The sequence below is a fragment of the Osmia bicornis genome, chromosome 13 (assembly GCF_907164935.1).
Source record: "Osmia bicornis bicornis chromosome 13, iOsmBic2.1, whole genome shotgun sequence".
In the NCBI taxonomy this organism is placed as follows: domain Eukaryota; kingdom Metazoa; phylum Arthropoda; class Insecta; order Hymenoptera; family Megachilidae; genus Osmia; species Osmia bicornis.
Window position 1 is genome coordinate 2866795 of NC_060228.1, and position 16735 is coordinate 2883529.

The 16735-nt window shown below is 43.8% G+C and overlaps 1 protein-coding gene across 4 annotated transcripts in view; it reads left to right on the plus strand.

The window, feature by feature from the left end:
• Positions 1 to 15367, plus strand: part of LOC114878778 (segmentation polarity homeobox protein engrailed-like) — a 55420-nt gene extending 40053 nt beyond the window's left edge. The window contains exons 2-3 of one of the 4 annotated variants that reach the window (XR_006829994.1): positions 7942 to 7947; positions 13894 to 13971. Coding sequence is in view for 3 of the 4 variants with exons in the window: in XM_029192942.2 (XP_029048775.2) it covers positions 7942 to 7947; positions 13876 to 14246 (377 nt within the window). In the remaining variant the exon portion in view is untranslated. Of the gene's footprint in view, positions 1 to 7941; positions 7948 to 13875 lie in introns of all 4 variants that reach the window. The other 3 variants (XM_029192942.2, XM_029192944.2, XM_029192945.2) reach the window with 3 other exon arrangements.
• Positions 15368 to 16735: the final 1368 nt, after the last annotated feature.

The window sequence follows — 16735 nt, forward strand, 5'->3', positions numbered from 1 at the left end:
TAATGATAACTTTTTCGTAATTTATTTAATATTTTACACGATTCGTTGAATTCCACTTTCTGTATTCGAAGGGACCAGGCACGGGACGGTTAATATAGACATCGTTCCCTGGAGGTTGAAGGTAAAAAATCGATCGTGACACGAATTGGCTGGCAGGTAGGCGATTATCAAGGTGGAAGAGGTTTCCTCGGGTTATCTAATCGCGTAATACGTTAAACGAAATTCTTCAGCGAAACTGAACGGCACCGGTCGCGGTGCTTTTGGCAGGCTACGAAATTAAGATGTATCGTCGGAATCTGGTGCGGGTTAATTTGCATCCGTCGCGACGCCCACGCTACCTTCCGCCTCCGCGTTCGGAGCCCACCCGTCTGCGACCCAAGCACACCCATTCCTAGTCTATTCGATTGTTCAGGAAATTCTTTAAAACTTCGACGAGCCTCGAACGATCGTGCACGATCGTTGTTTTTCGCCTACTAAATTATTTCCTGTCAGCTTTTCTTCCGTCGGTTACAGCGTCGTGCCCAAAGTACACGTTGTCCTCGGAGTCATTAAACAACCATCCATTGGGGAATGATTTAAAGCTCGGCAAAGATGTTTGCAGCAACGGAAAGCTGCATGAGAGTCGCGTTAAAAGCGGACCGACTGTTCCCGCTTAAAAATAAACGCGCAGGACAGCGCGAATCCGTTCGGTAACAACCGGAAACTTCAACGCAAGAAGTGCACGTGTCATCGTCCAATTCGTGGCCGTGATTTTTGTCCGCGACACGGACGATCGCGATTAATTGGACTATCAATGTGATGCTTCGTGACGGATTTAAGAGAGGACGAATTTAAAGCGTGTACGACGTCCAACGAAACACGGCAGCCCGCGACAGAATTTTATTCCTCGTTTTTCATCGCGTGACGATGTCCACGTGGTTCGCCGCACTGCAAAGAAACCATAAATAACGCGATGAATTTCAAAGGATTAGAATTTCATCTTAATTATTTAATTACACCCAGGTTGGATCAATTTAACGCGTTAACTGCCACGGAAACGTATCGAGGAAAATATTAGATTTTGATGGGTACAATTATTCTCGTAGATCAACGATTGATTGATTATCGGATTAGCCACGTTGCGTTTCAATCGCGCATTAATTCGATGCGAGACGGAGGAAAGGCAAACATCGAACGAGATGTGCAATTAGAATTCAATCTGTTCGAGTGGCTACGACTGCCGTGGAATTTTCTTATTAGCGACGCAACGATTTGTTTATCCGTCTCATTAACGCGATTTTTAGATTAACGATGATGAGCGGGTTGTACGCCCGAAGCGATATTCCAAACGTGCGGACAGCAAGCTTAATTGAAACCTGACGCTTCTTTCATTCGAACTTCGTTTAATAACGACGATTACACGTCCGCGTACGTGTTCAGAATCCGTACGAATAAAATTCCATGAAACCGAACTGTCCGCTCGTTCGAATGACTCTACGTTGCATCAGAAGAATAATTTCGCGGAATGATGATTGATGCGCCGGGTTAATCTGTTCCACGACGGTGCGAAAGATCAATCTTGATAGTGATTTCGTGTAAATGCGATTCGTGCAAATTGCTCGGAACAACTCGTCGACTGTCTCGAACGAGAACTCGTGGATTTTTCTCAAACCATGTTAAATGATTCCCACCTATGTGGGTGAATGATATTTATAAATTAAATATCATTATCATCCTCCTGTCGAACCATATATTATAGCCATTGTAATTGAAAATTTCAAGAAATTCACCGTGACACAGAACCCCTCTAATCGTGTCTTTGCTGTCCAAGGGACGATTAACCCCCATGAATGCAATGTTCGCGATGGCAATTCGCGATCGAATGGTGGCAAGGATCGGGTGGGTTGATTTTATGGCGACCAATACACACGGATTCGTGTACATGGACTACGTAGGCGAGGATACGCGGCTGGCAATCCCCCCATACGTTATATTAACACATTAGGTTCGCTCGCGTGCCAAAACCCCGTAAGCCGTAAGTAACAATAAGTAAGAGCCATGACTCCCCTTTCGATGCTCGCGAGATGAGAATCAGAGAAGGGATTTTCATGGAGGGTTGTTTCGTTGTTTCATGTACACGTGTACCACATAATCAGCTACTCATTGTCAGTACGATTCGAAGTATTTAGAAAGAAATAAAATGATTGGAAATTTATTTTCAACCTGGGAGACGTGGCTAAAATTGTTTCGTTTCGCGCGAGTAAACGTGTCTCGGAGCAAAAGGCTGGAGAATTATTGTGTCGTGTTTTGAAATATACACTCGTCGTTGCATTTACTCGATGCAGCCGGCTAGCGCACCTGCCAACGATCTTGAGAGTCATTCAACTCCTTTTGCAACTCCTTTTAAACCGTACATCCTCTACGTGTAACTTTTATTAACGAAATCTTAAAAGATCGTAAAGTTCGTCTCGTGTTATTCATTTAAATGTTCCAGTACTTTATGATTCGATCGAGTTGATTTGTATTGGTCGCACGTAAAGGGACTTTCTATCGATGAAAGAGAAAATGAAAGACGGTTGAGAACCACTTTGACCACACGCACACTGCTCGGTGGCTCCAATTAAGCGGGCAACATTAATTTCAACCACCCGGTCCGACCCCGCGGTTATCTCCTTCTCTCGTGCACCCGTCGTTTAGTCGACCCTATCTTCGTCTCCTCTCTTTCTCTGTTCGTCTTTGCTACGCTTTCTCGTTCCCTCCGTTGCCCTCTGTGCTGGCCGTTTCAACTCTCGTTTTTCCGCACGCAAACACACGCGATCGACACCGGCGTGCCTGCATTTTTATCTTCGGCTAATAAGTGGACGCTAATAGTTGGCTGCAATTATCGTTAGGTAATCTCTTTTACATTGTAACTTGGATTCAGTGACGATCAGCAGCCTTGTTTCTTTATAAGATCAACAGTTTTTTACGGGTTACAGGGATTTTGAAATTTTCAAAGTGGATGGTTAACAGTAATTAATAGCTTAACTGTAATTTTGTTGCGTAAATTATTCTTTAAATTACTATCCGTACCTGGTACACTCTGTCTACCTACTCAACACCATTAATCCTTAGGTGAAATCTGAAAGAGAAAAAAAAAAGTGTGTAGCTCCGTTGGTCGCGGTTTACCATCGCGTTTCATTTTATTTCATTGTAAGTCATTTGTAACGAGAGAGTTCAAGCATCAAACCGTGTTCAGTTCTACTTCTACCGTAGTCGAGCTCAACCAGTTACCTTTTTCTCGCCCCGTTTCCTGACGACTCTTTTCCCAGCCCTCGTAAGTAAGCGGAATCGTTTGAATGGTGCTCTTAATAAGCGCAAAAAAGGCGAACGCGGTCTTTTATGTCAATTTGTTCGTACGTTTTCTCACTTGCCGTAGCAGGACCGTTCGCGGGAAACGGATCGTAAGAACGGCAAATTGTTCCAGCTAGGAAAAACGCTTTTCGCGATACGCCTTTTGCAGGTGTCCGTTCTTTTTCCCTCGGCTCGTACGACTCGCGAGAATCGTTTGTTGTTCCAACGAAACTTCTATATTTATCCATCGGTAAAACGAAAGCCTCGTATTTGTTTCCATTCCCGTATACTCCTCGTCCTCTCGTCTCGTTTCACCTTCTTTTTCTCGTCTCCTCCTCGTTCCCTGGTACCATCTTCTTCGTTCCTCTTACCGTTGATTTTCACTCGCGAACCTAACAGCCCAAGCTCGCTCGCTAATTCGTCTCGGTCTCGCGCGAGCTTCTGTACACAAGCATCAGAAGTGGTTTACTTTGCCACGGGATCGACTTCCTTGCCACACGCTTCGGTGTCTGCTGGCTGGAAAGAAGGGAAAACGAAAGGGTACGAGAGTGAAGGGCGGTGGTATTTTTGAGATCATCGCACGGGAGGTAAAAAGGAAGATCGCATCGTCGTTTGTCGCAGGAGGTTTCGTTAAAATTATACTACTAATTCGAAATAGCAAACTGAAATGTCTAATTCCTCCAAAATTATTCCGATAATTTGAAATAGCAAACTGAGGCGCGTCAGACATGTCTGTATCTACTGTTACACTATGCGTCGTCCTATTAATAATCGCGTTTCAAATAATAATTATCCATGGATTTAGACTGGCGAACGTTAGTCCGTCGAGGATGCTCGATCGATTGGTCTCCCAGTCTTTTCTATATTTCAGTATATGCATTTTCGTCTGATATATCGTAACCGTTTCACTTTCCCTTTAGTCAGATGCTGGCTTATCTGATCCTGCGTCGGGTCGATAGTATGGGAATGCGGTGCAATTAGTATCTCATTAGACAGTGCGACTGTTCTAATTCCTCAGTTTCGCATTAGAAACGTCATCCTGTCGTGGAACGTAACGTGACATTCCCCCTTTGACTTCTCGTCCCCTCTTTATCTCCTTCGCCCTTCCGAATTTCGCAAGCATTCGCCGAGGAACTCGGTGACTACCAAATTACTGCTTCTGACGTTGTACGAGCGGAATGACGGTCCGATCGAATGCCAACAATTAACGCGATACACTGTTAGAGAAATTTTGATAATTAATATACGCGAGTATCCATCGACAGATTTCTCAGATGCGACGTCCAAATGGCCGCTGTCCAAAGTGTTCATTGAAGTCCCTCTCGTAGGCGGCAGTCATTTTCTAATATTACGATTGAAAAGACAACTCGAACGTCTCAATTGATGGAGCAGTTCTCTGTGTTACGTTTCTATTTCTGCGGCTTAGCAAACCATTATGATGTTACACTTTCCTTGCTCCCTCTACGGTAGCTAAGAAACACGGATTCATAGATAGCGAACGGACGATAGTCGACTCCGACGCCTACCAGCTAGTAATTTGTAATTACAAACGTGCTTAAATGGCCGAACGACACGTGTAAACGTCACGTCCGAACGTTATGTTCGAGGGAATGACGAGGGAAATCTTTAATTGATTTGTCCGCGATTAATGTCGAGCCATGGAATTTGATCGTTCTTGCATTTAATTTCGATTTATGCCGCGATTCCACGCGTGTCGATTACCATAATAATCGCTTCTGCAGGCTCCCGTGTCCGGCGACTATTTTAAATCTCCTTCGGAAATGAATTAATCATTAGCGATGATTATCGAGGTTCGTTCGAATGAAATTAAAGTTTCTGCATTGTCTGCCACATTCTTGACCCTGTCAAATTTCCATTGAACCGAATCGTTACGAAAGTTTAATTGGAAACAGAGAACACGTGTCGGAATTACGAAACTTTCTAATTCTTTCTGGCCATTGTCTCGTTATTGGAGGTTGAATCGGCTTTTTTCATAGGCGAATACCAGGCTTAAAGTTCGAGATTGTTGGAAACGACGTTTATACCGTCGTGGGAACAGCTATCGGTCGACATTGAATGAACAGTTATTCATCGTTCCTGGAGAACAGTAATCGCTATCGATGATGGTTATTAATATCTGGCTAGATAAATCCATGATCGACGATACAGACGCGGTACGCATTATGAGTTATTGTTGGAAAGCCCTGGCCATGAATTACACGTGCCATTAAGTTGAAGGGATTGGTCGTGTTAAACAATAACAGTTTATCAAGTCGAAAACAGTCATTTGCTGGAACGTGTCTCGATGGTTAGCGCAATTTTTGCATTGCGAAAATTTTCATCGATAAAAGTCAAAAGCGCGTTAATAATTTCTGTAAGTTAAAATCATTCCATTCCATCCGTTTCTACACAGATCCTACAACCAGGAAAAGCATTAGAACTTCGTAACACCGTCTCGATACAAGAAACAAGCCACGAATGGCAATATTTTAGTGGTTTACCGAGACGTAACGACTAGCTCGCGTTAGAAACACGAGTTCCTTTATCCACCATCTTCCAGCTGAGAGATCAGACGATTCGATAAGGTTGAACGAGATCGATATTGGTACGATCGATGATCTGACCGATAAGCGTCGCAATTTAATGTAATAATTAATAAGAACGGTGAACGGAACGTAGGAACAAGTCGGCGACGGGATCGAAACAATATGTAACATCGAGTATGCAACCCGGTGAATTACGTTTCGCCATAGGTGCAGATACGACCCCGGTCGTCTCGCTTATCGCGTATCTTTGTTATCTCGCCGCGGGAACGATGAATATCGTGGCATGGCGACGAAAGATCAACGATCTGAATGCACGACCGCGGGCCCAATCAATTGCAATGATACCATCTATTTTTAACGCTCCGTATGCACGAGCAATGCACGATCCGTGTTTCAAAGACGACGAACAGTGATAAGGGTGATCGTTCGCGCTCGTTTATTAACCTTACGATTCATGCGGTGTGCCCCCACGTAATGAGCGGTGTTGAAACAACCATTCAGATTTGCTGGAGGATACTGATTTACCTCCGCTGGGTTACAGAACCGTGTTCTATCTGTTCGGTTTCACATGAAACCACCGTGAAACTTCGTTTATTTGCACTCTGTTTGAATTAATAAATCAAACGATCGCTCGATCACGCTTTGAAATCGTTTCTTTAGTTGGGGAATTTGAAGTTGGATTAAAATTCGCTTCGACGAGAATTAGCCGCACGCTTTTTTCTCCTGATTGGTTCGCGCCAGAATCGGAGCAGAACGCGACTTTCCCACGATTGACGAACGACTTCGAGCGGAATCGTTTAAAAATTCCTTTGTACTTTCAATTCTCCAGCGACACCGTTCAAAATTGATATCAATTGATATCCGTTCAATCGTCATCGCACGAGCTGAGATAATGAGAGAGGGTTGTCTGAAGCCGGCTTTGGAATGAAGTCATTAATCGTCCTCTCGAGTAATATACTATTTGCGAATTTCCATTTCTCGTTATCCGTGAACGCGCGCCACCTCGCCGGACATCTGGCCGCGTTAAAGAGCGAAATCGTTTGCACGATTCGAATCGTCATTTCCGCTGTTCGCGCCAACGAATCGTTCGCTCCGCGACCAAATTGGCAGGCTGCGATTGCAGGGATGTAATTACGCTACCTCTCGATCGTTCCGCGACCACGCTTCCGAATGAATTTTATTACATCGCGTGCGGAATGACGATTCAAGACGGTGAATTACAGCAGCAGCTACAAATTGGAAGATTCGAGCATGAAGTATATGTTTCATCGAATCTGTTCCGAGCGACTTTGTCTACCGATAGACAGTAACGAAGAGAAGGATGAATAGAGAAAGAGAAGGAAAACCGCGCCTTAATGGAAACGAGCTAACGACCCGTGGAAACGTAAACGCAGTCACGTACTCGCGGGTAACGATCGACGAGCGGCCAATCAATGGTCATTATTTATGGTTATGGGTACGGCTACGGACTATGGCTACTTTTCGTACGCTTCCATGGGTTCCGGCGGACACCTTAACGAGTGCTCGTGGAAAAATGCGAGCGGCCGCTTGTAATCAGGAGAACACGCTTTAAGATCGAATGAAATCGCAGCATCGATTCTCTGGATCAATAAAGTCCAGTCTCTCCTCGTCCCACGGTTCGCTCGATCCGCTCGAACGCTTCATTATTGTCGTTCACCCGCCCGGATTCGGCACGCACCGCCTTTTTCCTCGAGAATTTCGATGGAGTACTCGCATGCCTCGAATACCTTGTTTCCGTTAAGAAACTTCGCTTCCTTCGAGAATTATACCCACTTACGATTCGAGAAGGTGATATTTTATTTTCCAATTCGAATGGAAGTAAAGCGAAGCGTTCGTTCCACGGGAAGTGTGAACGAAGGCGGACGAAGCGAGCAAAATCGTAAATCATAATCGTCGCTGCGCGTTAATTGACGTTGGGGATGATAGGGTGGTCGCGATAAGAGTAACCTTCTTTTTTTCTTCTCCTTACCACGCGAGAACGGATAATTGATTATTATTAATGAAATGCTTGTCAACGATCATGCTTTTTTAACCGGTGTGTTTTTTCTTTTTTTGTTCTCAGGACGAAGTAAGTAACGAGCCACGACAGTTAGAAGGCCTTACGCTCGACAGCTAGGGCGACACTAATGACGAAAACGGCATCGGAGAACGTGAGCTTTTTCGAAGCCATTACATATCATACATGTATTTTACACCCTTCGAGTGTGGAAATACCTCCCACTGGTATCGATCCTTTGATCGATCGCGTTTCAACGTCCTTTCGTCTCGTTTTCAGCTAATTCTAAAATTCATATACAAGGTGTTTCTGGTAATAATCTTCCAACGATCCGATGAAACAATAAATTGTAATATTAAAATTCGGAAAAATTGAATCTTTTTGAGATCGGTTTCTCGTTAGCTACCGGCGCGAATGAAGCAGTCGAGTCTTGTCGAAGCCTTCGCGGAAACGAACGGGAAACACGACCATCTAAAGAGTGAAATGTCATTCGAGGAATAAAGACTTCTTCGTTCCCATTCACGGCTTTCCGTTCTGTTTTTACCGAGCGTTCAGAATGTCGTCGGAAAACAGGCGCGGAACCGTTGATTGCGTCCCCTGGATCCACCCTTGTTACATTACATTTTATTATATTTATAAATAAACGAAAGGTGGACCGAAACGAGCGGGGACTCTGTTGTCGCCGATAACGAGAACCGATTCGACGCGTCTCGAAACTGTCGATCGAGCGATCGAACCGCGATACCTTGAGGAGAAAGAGAGCTCGTAATTCTGGGGAATCGAGGATCGAGAACGATCGCGAAGAGAAGTCGGGAAGGCCGGTTGGTCGGCCGTGTCGACGCGTTTAGCCTCGTTTGTCCCCGAGTAATGGCCGTAGTCATAACTCAAACGACTCGGTGACGACTCAGTGTCGCTTCTACTCGCTTACAGAAGAGCGAGAGAACGAGCCTAGCTAGCCGGATAGATCGAATTCACGGAAACGACAGGTCGATCGAGTCTTCACTCGAACGATCGCGCAACCATCCGAGAAGAGACGATATCCGTTCCGATCGTTCGGAGCAGCTTCGATGAGAACGCGTCTTTCGAGAGCATCGTTCAGACACGCGTTATAACGAGTACCTGGATCTTACGCGACCCCTTTGTTACGCGATACGTACGTGAGTTTGTAGTTTTACTATTTCACAACCAAACGGATAGGTGCATTCAGCTTTTGTAACGGATGACAGTTCAATCAAGTTTTTCCACGGTATTTATCGATTCTTTTGTTCGTAATTGGTAAGGCGACGTGTAAATCACATAGACACTCGGGATAATTTTTATTTTTTTTATTTTTTATTTAGGGTTTTTTGTCACATCAACTACAAGGAGTAGGTAAAACTTACATTATCTGTTCTATCAGTTTGGTATCTTTTATAAATTTAAGTAAGTCCTGCATTTTACTGTTTTTTAAGTTGTCCTAGAGTGAAGATTCTAGTTTATGTTTGTTGCTGGAGTTTTTAATAATCTGTAGGAGAGAGTAATTCTAGAATGGCCAATTTTAATTATTGAGAAGCTTGTTCTCTTCTGAGTAGAGTGGGGGTCGTTTTCAGGTCCTCGAAAAAGTTGTCGGTTGTATTTTTAATATGGTTAGGAGCCTTTTGTTTCCACTCGTCTTCCCACTGGGTGTTCAGTTTATTTTTTATTTCCCTTGTCAGATCTACTAAGTGTAATTTGTCTTCATTAATTATCCTTTGAGAGTTTGCTCCTTAGTCAGCTATTTTTAATAATAAATTTCGAGAAGGGAAAATCTTGCGTACAACCCAATACGTCGTTCCAAGGCAACTGTTTATAGAATCCATCGACTTCCATCTTGGATAAAATCGAGCCATTCTCCGTTCTGTAGGGGCATTAGCCTTCGTTTCTAATGCCGTACCGCCGACAGAACAAACATCGGACCTCTTAAACACCTGCGTGCCGTTGCAAAAATACGCGTCTGTCTGCCTTTTAGATCGACTCCGCGACTCGAAGCTGTTCAGCTCGCGGGTTTTCTCGAGTATGATCCACCACCTGTCCCAGTTCGCTTGGACAGCTCCAGTTGCTTGTTCCCTGGGTATCGTTAATGAATTCTTAAGCTCGCGCGCCCCTCACGTCGCGGCTCCTCTGCTCGTTTCACGTTCGTCGATGTTTGCTGGCAGACGTAATTAAAAGGAACGTGACGGGCAAGTTTAGTGGCGCTTTAAGAACAGGCCGGATCGTTGCACGTACGTGGCACGACGCAATTCATAGTCGTACGACTTACTTCGCGCGACACGAGTCGATCTTTCGTCGATCGTCAGGAGCTATCGATGATCTAACTATCGGTTATCGCGAGACCGCGATCGCGCGCTTGTAATTATCGTGAAACGCGACGCATCGGTGGAATATTAAAATATGCATTTCTTCCATGGAAATTGCTCTCTAGATAAAACAACAGGAAGTATTTAAACGTAATCGCGTAACTTACTTTGAGCCATGCAAGTGAATCGCAAGGGACCGTCGACGATCCTGTAATTGGTCGCAAAGTCGTGTTCACGCAACCGTAATTATCGAGCAGGCGATAAATTTCTTCCTATGGGAATTGGGAAAAATAGAAGCTTCGAAGAATAATGTTTAATATGTAAAACGACTCATTTCACGCGATACCCTTCCATCTTTCATCGCTAATTCGTCGCGTAATCGTCGTAATTAATATTTGTTTAACGTATTCGGTATGAACAGGTGATTATCTTGAGAAACACTTTTCATTTACCTTGAGAAGGGGAAAAAAATATTCTGAAACGTTGTCCCAATGATTCGTGCCACTCGCTACGGTTGAGTTTTGCAAGAACGATCGGTAAATTTATGAGGACTTGATACCGGCCTGCCTCTTACTCTCGCTTCGAGGAATCTATTGAAAACGCTCTCCTTCCTTGGCAAACCTTTCGTGGACTGTCAAACGTGTCCAACAATTTTCTCGGTGTGTCCGATTGTGTCACGCGAACTGAACCGCACGAAAAAGGAGAGAAAGAAAAATCGATCGCAGTGGATGAAAAGAATTATTCAGAAATCTACATGCACTAGTGGAATTCATTCTGGACACTTAAATTTTTACTTAAATTTCGCATTTATTCAAATTATTGTTTTCTAATTTAATTAAAAACCATTTACAGCCATACTTTTAATATACAATAAAAATTACAATTTTAAAATATCAAAGGAGGTAGAAAAAAAATTAATGTTTCGTTGATGATAATCGTCGATATGACAATAATGAAAAGAATCACTTCTGATTAATTTTTTCTGGAAGAAAATTTCTGATAAAAGTTTCTCAGAAGAAGTGTCAAACATTTGTTTCGCATTCTTTCCATATTATGCAACATCCGTCAAGTTGATCGTTCTGCTGTTGGCGCAAGACAGTCTCAAGTGTTTTTTTTTTTCATAGGAATTCCCTGCCAATCCAGTGATTGTAACCATTTCTAACCGTATAGTCTCTCTCGTCGTTGGCTGGCATGCGAACGGTATCGGTGCAATTAAAAGCAACGTGACGCGCGAGTCAAGCAGAGAAATTGAAAGACATCGATCGTTCGATTTCCACGATTCATTGCGCAAATTCGACGCGTTTGAAAAAGAACGGCAAGAAGAAGATCGGTCGTTGGAGTCTATTGTTGCTAATCTCGAAGACGGAAAGGGAGGAAGCGATGGTTCGTACGAAACAGCGCGTCCTTCGGGGATAAAATGCTTTCCGCCGTATCGCCGGGATGACAGGACAATGATGAAGCGGTTCGATTGTCCTCGATCCGACGAGTTTTTCCGTCCGTTCAGTTACAACTGTTAAATTCTCGGCAAGAAACAAATAGCAATCGCTCCAAGTGTGTTTCTGCAAAACCGGAACAGACGTTCTTTCGCGAGGGTGAAAGAAACCGTGTTGAAGCGCGAATATCTCGTGGGGCGTTTTTAAAGAAATCTCCGGAATTTTATTAATATTTCTAAATTCAGATTCTTCGTTTTCGTGCGCGCAAATGAATTGGTAGGAATAGCGAAGACAGGTGACGAAGGCATTAAGCTGAACATTAATCAAGGACCGTAAGCCGATGAGGAAAGGACAGAGGAAACGTAACCAGCCACTGTCTGACGTCTAACTCAAGGATAGGTTGAGAGGAAATTAGTGTTCGTTCGTGGCCGCGCGTCCTCGGTATGCCTGGTACTTTCGGCGATGTTACTTGGCGGAGGTGAGAGAGGGCTGGGCGTCTTAGCGTTATTGGTTTTACCCTCGAGACGCGCAGAGAGGGGTTGCTCCTTAAATGGAAGCCGTGGAACGACAAGAGAGAAACTGGAAGGGTCGAGAAGTGGGTTCCTGAATGCCTCTTTCCTGCCACCGACAACCAGACTACTTCGCTTAAGTAATTAGACTGCCGACCGTTCGTTACCTCAGTCATTTCTGAAAGCTAGAACGAGAAACTTCCCCCGCGCCATGGCGGGTCACGTTGCTTTCTTCCTAATTCTTAGTCTTCCAGATATTTTTCTGGTGACTATAAATTTCAATATCAACGCTCAAATCCTACGTGTAAAACCTTGTTCGATCGCGTTAGTCGTACATCCTCCAGTCACCAGGAAGATCAAGCAACGCTAATACCAAGCATATTTGCGGCTCGAGTTCGCGCGAGTGTTAAGTCGGCGAATAAAGGATTTAACCGCGTATGATGAAGGACGGTGTTAACTGGCCGGACGCGAGGTTTTCGCGTAATATCCAGCCGGGCAGATCAGTGTGCCCGATAACACCGTTGTTGATCGTTACGATTTGATTTATTTGCAATTACGTCCGCGTTGCGAGCGACCCTCGCGGCATCGCGTTTATCCGGTGAATTATTAGCGTGCTCGAGCGACCGGCAGAGGAAAATCCGGGATCGTTCAGTTTCGTTTCGTTTCCGACTGAAACTATTGGAATTTATAAACAACCATTCGATTTTATAGCTTATAGATACCAATAATCCGTCCGGAAAGTCGGCGACGCACGGTACCTTTCTATTTTATATTCCATCTTGTTTCAAACTCTTACACAATTTCGCCAACAAAGAAAATTGTTGAATTATAAAAATTCTCATCAGACGAGTTAATTCAGTAACCGTTAGTAGTCTCACAAAAATGACTAATAATCTCTTTGCCGGTTTCACCCACGTTCTGCAAAGCTTGTACAGCTGAAGTAGCGAACAATAACGCGTTTGATTTACGATAAAGTCGTGTACGTTAAGACCGCGTATCGGTGTCTGAAGGACTCCTATCAGCTTCGAGGATAAATGAAAGAAGGATCCATGAACTATCCTTCGTCCTGGTGAGGCGTTTATATCGTTTGAAGCGAGAGAACTCCTCCCAGTTCGAATAGCTCTCTTGTTATTGAGAAGCGTATCCCTCCGTAGAACGCGTCTACGCGTAGTGACCGGTGAAGAAAGAAAAAGAAACACTTAAAAGACCGGCTAGACAATAAAAGTTGTCGTAAAGTTTGTCACTGCGTACACGATGCCGGTGGTTCGTTAATTTCTCAGATTTATCGGCGCGTAAACTTGCTGAATCAATGTCTCCCCCGCGGGCCACCGGTGAACATTATGAATCGTTACGTAAGGCTAATCTTCGTTGCTTCACGTATCTCCTTCGGGAAGTACGAGGGAACAATTTAGAAAGATGTCGGCTGGAATGGAAGTGCGTCCGTTCTGTATTTTATTGTTCCCTCGAGAAAAATCTTTGATCGACGTGCAATTCTCGCTGTATCCTTCCGTTTCTCTACCATTCGCGTATACTTTGTCTTCTATCGTCTCAGAATTTATACACGGAATTATATTTTAAGGATAAATTATTATTCTCCAATTTGAGCTGATTTTCATTGAATAAAACCGAGACGAAATGGCGTACACCACCCTTGCACCCATTTATGGCTTGTAGATCGACTTCCTTTCGCACGCAAATGACGAAATTTTAATGAAAACTTTGGCAGATAGCAGCTAATGTTAGGATCCCACCGTGTTGCAGGTCCACGTACGAGAAGGGTGAAGAGATCGGACAATCGGGGCAGCAGCGGCACCCCCGAAGAGAAACGTCCGAGAACAGCGTTCAGTGGCGAACAACTGGCCAGGTTGAAGAGGGAATTCGCGGAGAATCGGTATTTAACCGAACGAAGAAGACAACAGCTCTCGAGGGATCTGGGCTTGAACGAGGCCCAGATTAAGATCTGGTTTCAGAACAAGAGAGCGAAAATCAAGAAGGCAAGCGGGCAAAAGAATCCGCTCGCTCTTCAACTGATGGCACAGGGACTTTACAATCATTCGACGGTACCATTGACGAAGGAGGAGGAGGAACAGGCGGCGGAACTTCAAGCGAAATGATGACAGTCAAATGGTTAAGCTTTAATTCAGTTAACGAAATCATTTATACTTTAGGCTCTTGAAAATTTGAAGGAGAAATTTTCCTTTTTAATCTGATAATTTAATTTTTGATCGAATGAATTTCTAATTGATCGATGTTTCTCCTTCAAAGAAATCAAGATCATTATTGCATTTTCAAAGTCTTCGTCGTTTCATTTTCGTCGGGATACTATAAAATCTTACGGAAATTCCTAGTCACTCGTTTGTATTTCAATCGAAAGACTGGGACGTATATTTGAATAAGTATCTAGTGCCACCGATTGGACGTTTAACGACGGTTTAGTCGTCACAGAGCTTCCCCGTTCTATCCGGACGAAATAGACTCGCGGTCGGAAGAAAGTTGTTTAAAAAGTGGAAAAAGCTCGCGGGTTAACGGAGTCAAGAAAGGCGAATGATAGCGATCGTGCACGCGGTGATCGTACCACGATAACTATCATTCCTCGGTCGTCGTTTATGAGAAAAGACTTGTTTGTTAGCACGCGCGTTCCTAACGATGAATAATCTCGTATTTAACCGAGGATAAGAAGGAAAGAACCGTTTCGATCGTACGTCACGATAACAGCGTGATAATTCGTGTGAGTCAGGACGGAATGGGTTTGTACAGTGCCATTTTGTACAGTTTTCTTGCGATCATTTGAATCGAAAAACACACAGTCGTTCTCTAAAGGAACCAGTATTCAGAACAGAGAGAAAGAGAGAGAAATTTCACCAAGAAAGTGTGAGATGAGAGAGAGAGAAAATGTGAGATGAGAGAAAGAAAGGGAAAGAATGAAAATCTAGTTCTGTTTCTTTAATTTATTGTAAAAATGTAAGATATCGTACAATTGCGATGTGCAATAGAACCTATACATATATGTATGAAGAGAATAGAAAAGCTATGTATAGGTATACAGATATATATATATATAAATATAAAAGAAGAAGATCATCGTGTAAATAAAGCGCAACTTTAGCGAGAACGTCGTCTCGATAGACTGTTTAAAAGTAACTTAGTTATTTATTTACCTATGCTAATAAGGAAGGCTCGATACAGTATCGAGCGGTCCATACGTTGTAAGAATTATTTAAAAATCGAAATTAAATATTCCCACTATCACGAGCCACGTATCGACACGCTTTATTTTTCTCATCGACATCCATCCTCCTCAGCCAATGCTCCACACTGAATACATTGGAAACTCTCCTTGCCTTTCTTGTTCCGACCCTGGTACATAAAGACACCGACGACACGGTCCTTCAGATAAACAGCCGATTAAATAATTACCGGCGGACCGAATTATCCAGGTAATTAACGGGGCAGTCCTGTTCAGTGCAAACCAGATATACGATTTTTCTTCTTCCATCGTAGACTTTGCCATTGAAGATAACGAATCAAGTTAGCAATAAATTTTCCTGATTTTACAATTTCTTTGCTTATCAAGAGGCACAATGAAAATTCAAATCCTTTGAAAATTCTAATCTTCCTAATTGGAATTTACCCTGTTTGAAAAGTGAAGGGTCGAAGAGTGGAAATTCGAGATAATCTTAACGGCAAGTTAAACAGTACGAAAGTAGAATGAAATTGAAGAGAGATTCGATGAGAAGAGAGATGAAAGAGGAGAAGGTGATCGGGATCTCGGGAGACGTTAACGCGGTCGACCAATGGGTGCTGTGAAAGCGGTACTAGACGCGTGCTAATTAACACCGGGGGAAGGAAATCAATCGAGCCAGATGTTTATCGAAATACATCGTCGACAAGAGAGAAGGATCGAACGGAGTTAAACGGAATGAGGAGAGAGAAAGATGGTGGAGGCGATCGTTGTCCGGATAAAAGGTTCGGGGCGGGTCGATTGCCATTCAGCATTTGGCGCATGCTTCCACCCCCGAGCCGTATTTCAGGCTCGTGCAAACCCCATGAAAAGCCCCTCCTGCTGGCGCGATATCGATTGATTTACAGTCGAAAGGTGGCCATCGTTGATATCAAACCAGCCACGCCTACGTTATACCGTAAACGCGATGCGTGTGTTGCACGGTGAGCGGTGTCGGTTAACGCACTTTATACATCATTTAACCTTCGCCAGTGCCGTTTCACCGACCCTCCCGTCTCTCCCACGAACCTTTGCTAAATTCCTCCTGTACAATCCTGTCTCTCGCTGATACAAGATAGCCCGACGCGACACCAATACGCCCAGAGAGAAGCTTCTCATTCAGAAAAATAGAATCGAAAGGACAAAATTTGCGTAAATATTTCATCTGAAGCCTAAATGTGGCGAGGGCAATCAGCTGCAAAAATTCCGAATTCCTGAAAAGCTAAAATCCTGTCGAGTTTAAAGATCAACGGCAGATGTGATTGACAGAGATAAATAATTTCCTCCCGTACCCCGATTTTTCTTTTTCGAGAACGAAACGGTCGGACGCTGTCGTTGACCAGAGATCGTCCAGGGATGTCGAAGGTTCACCGTACCTCTGGT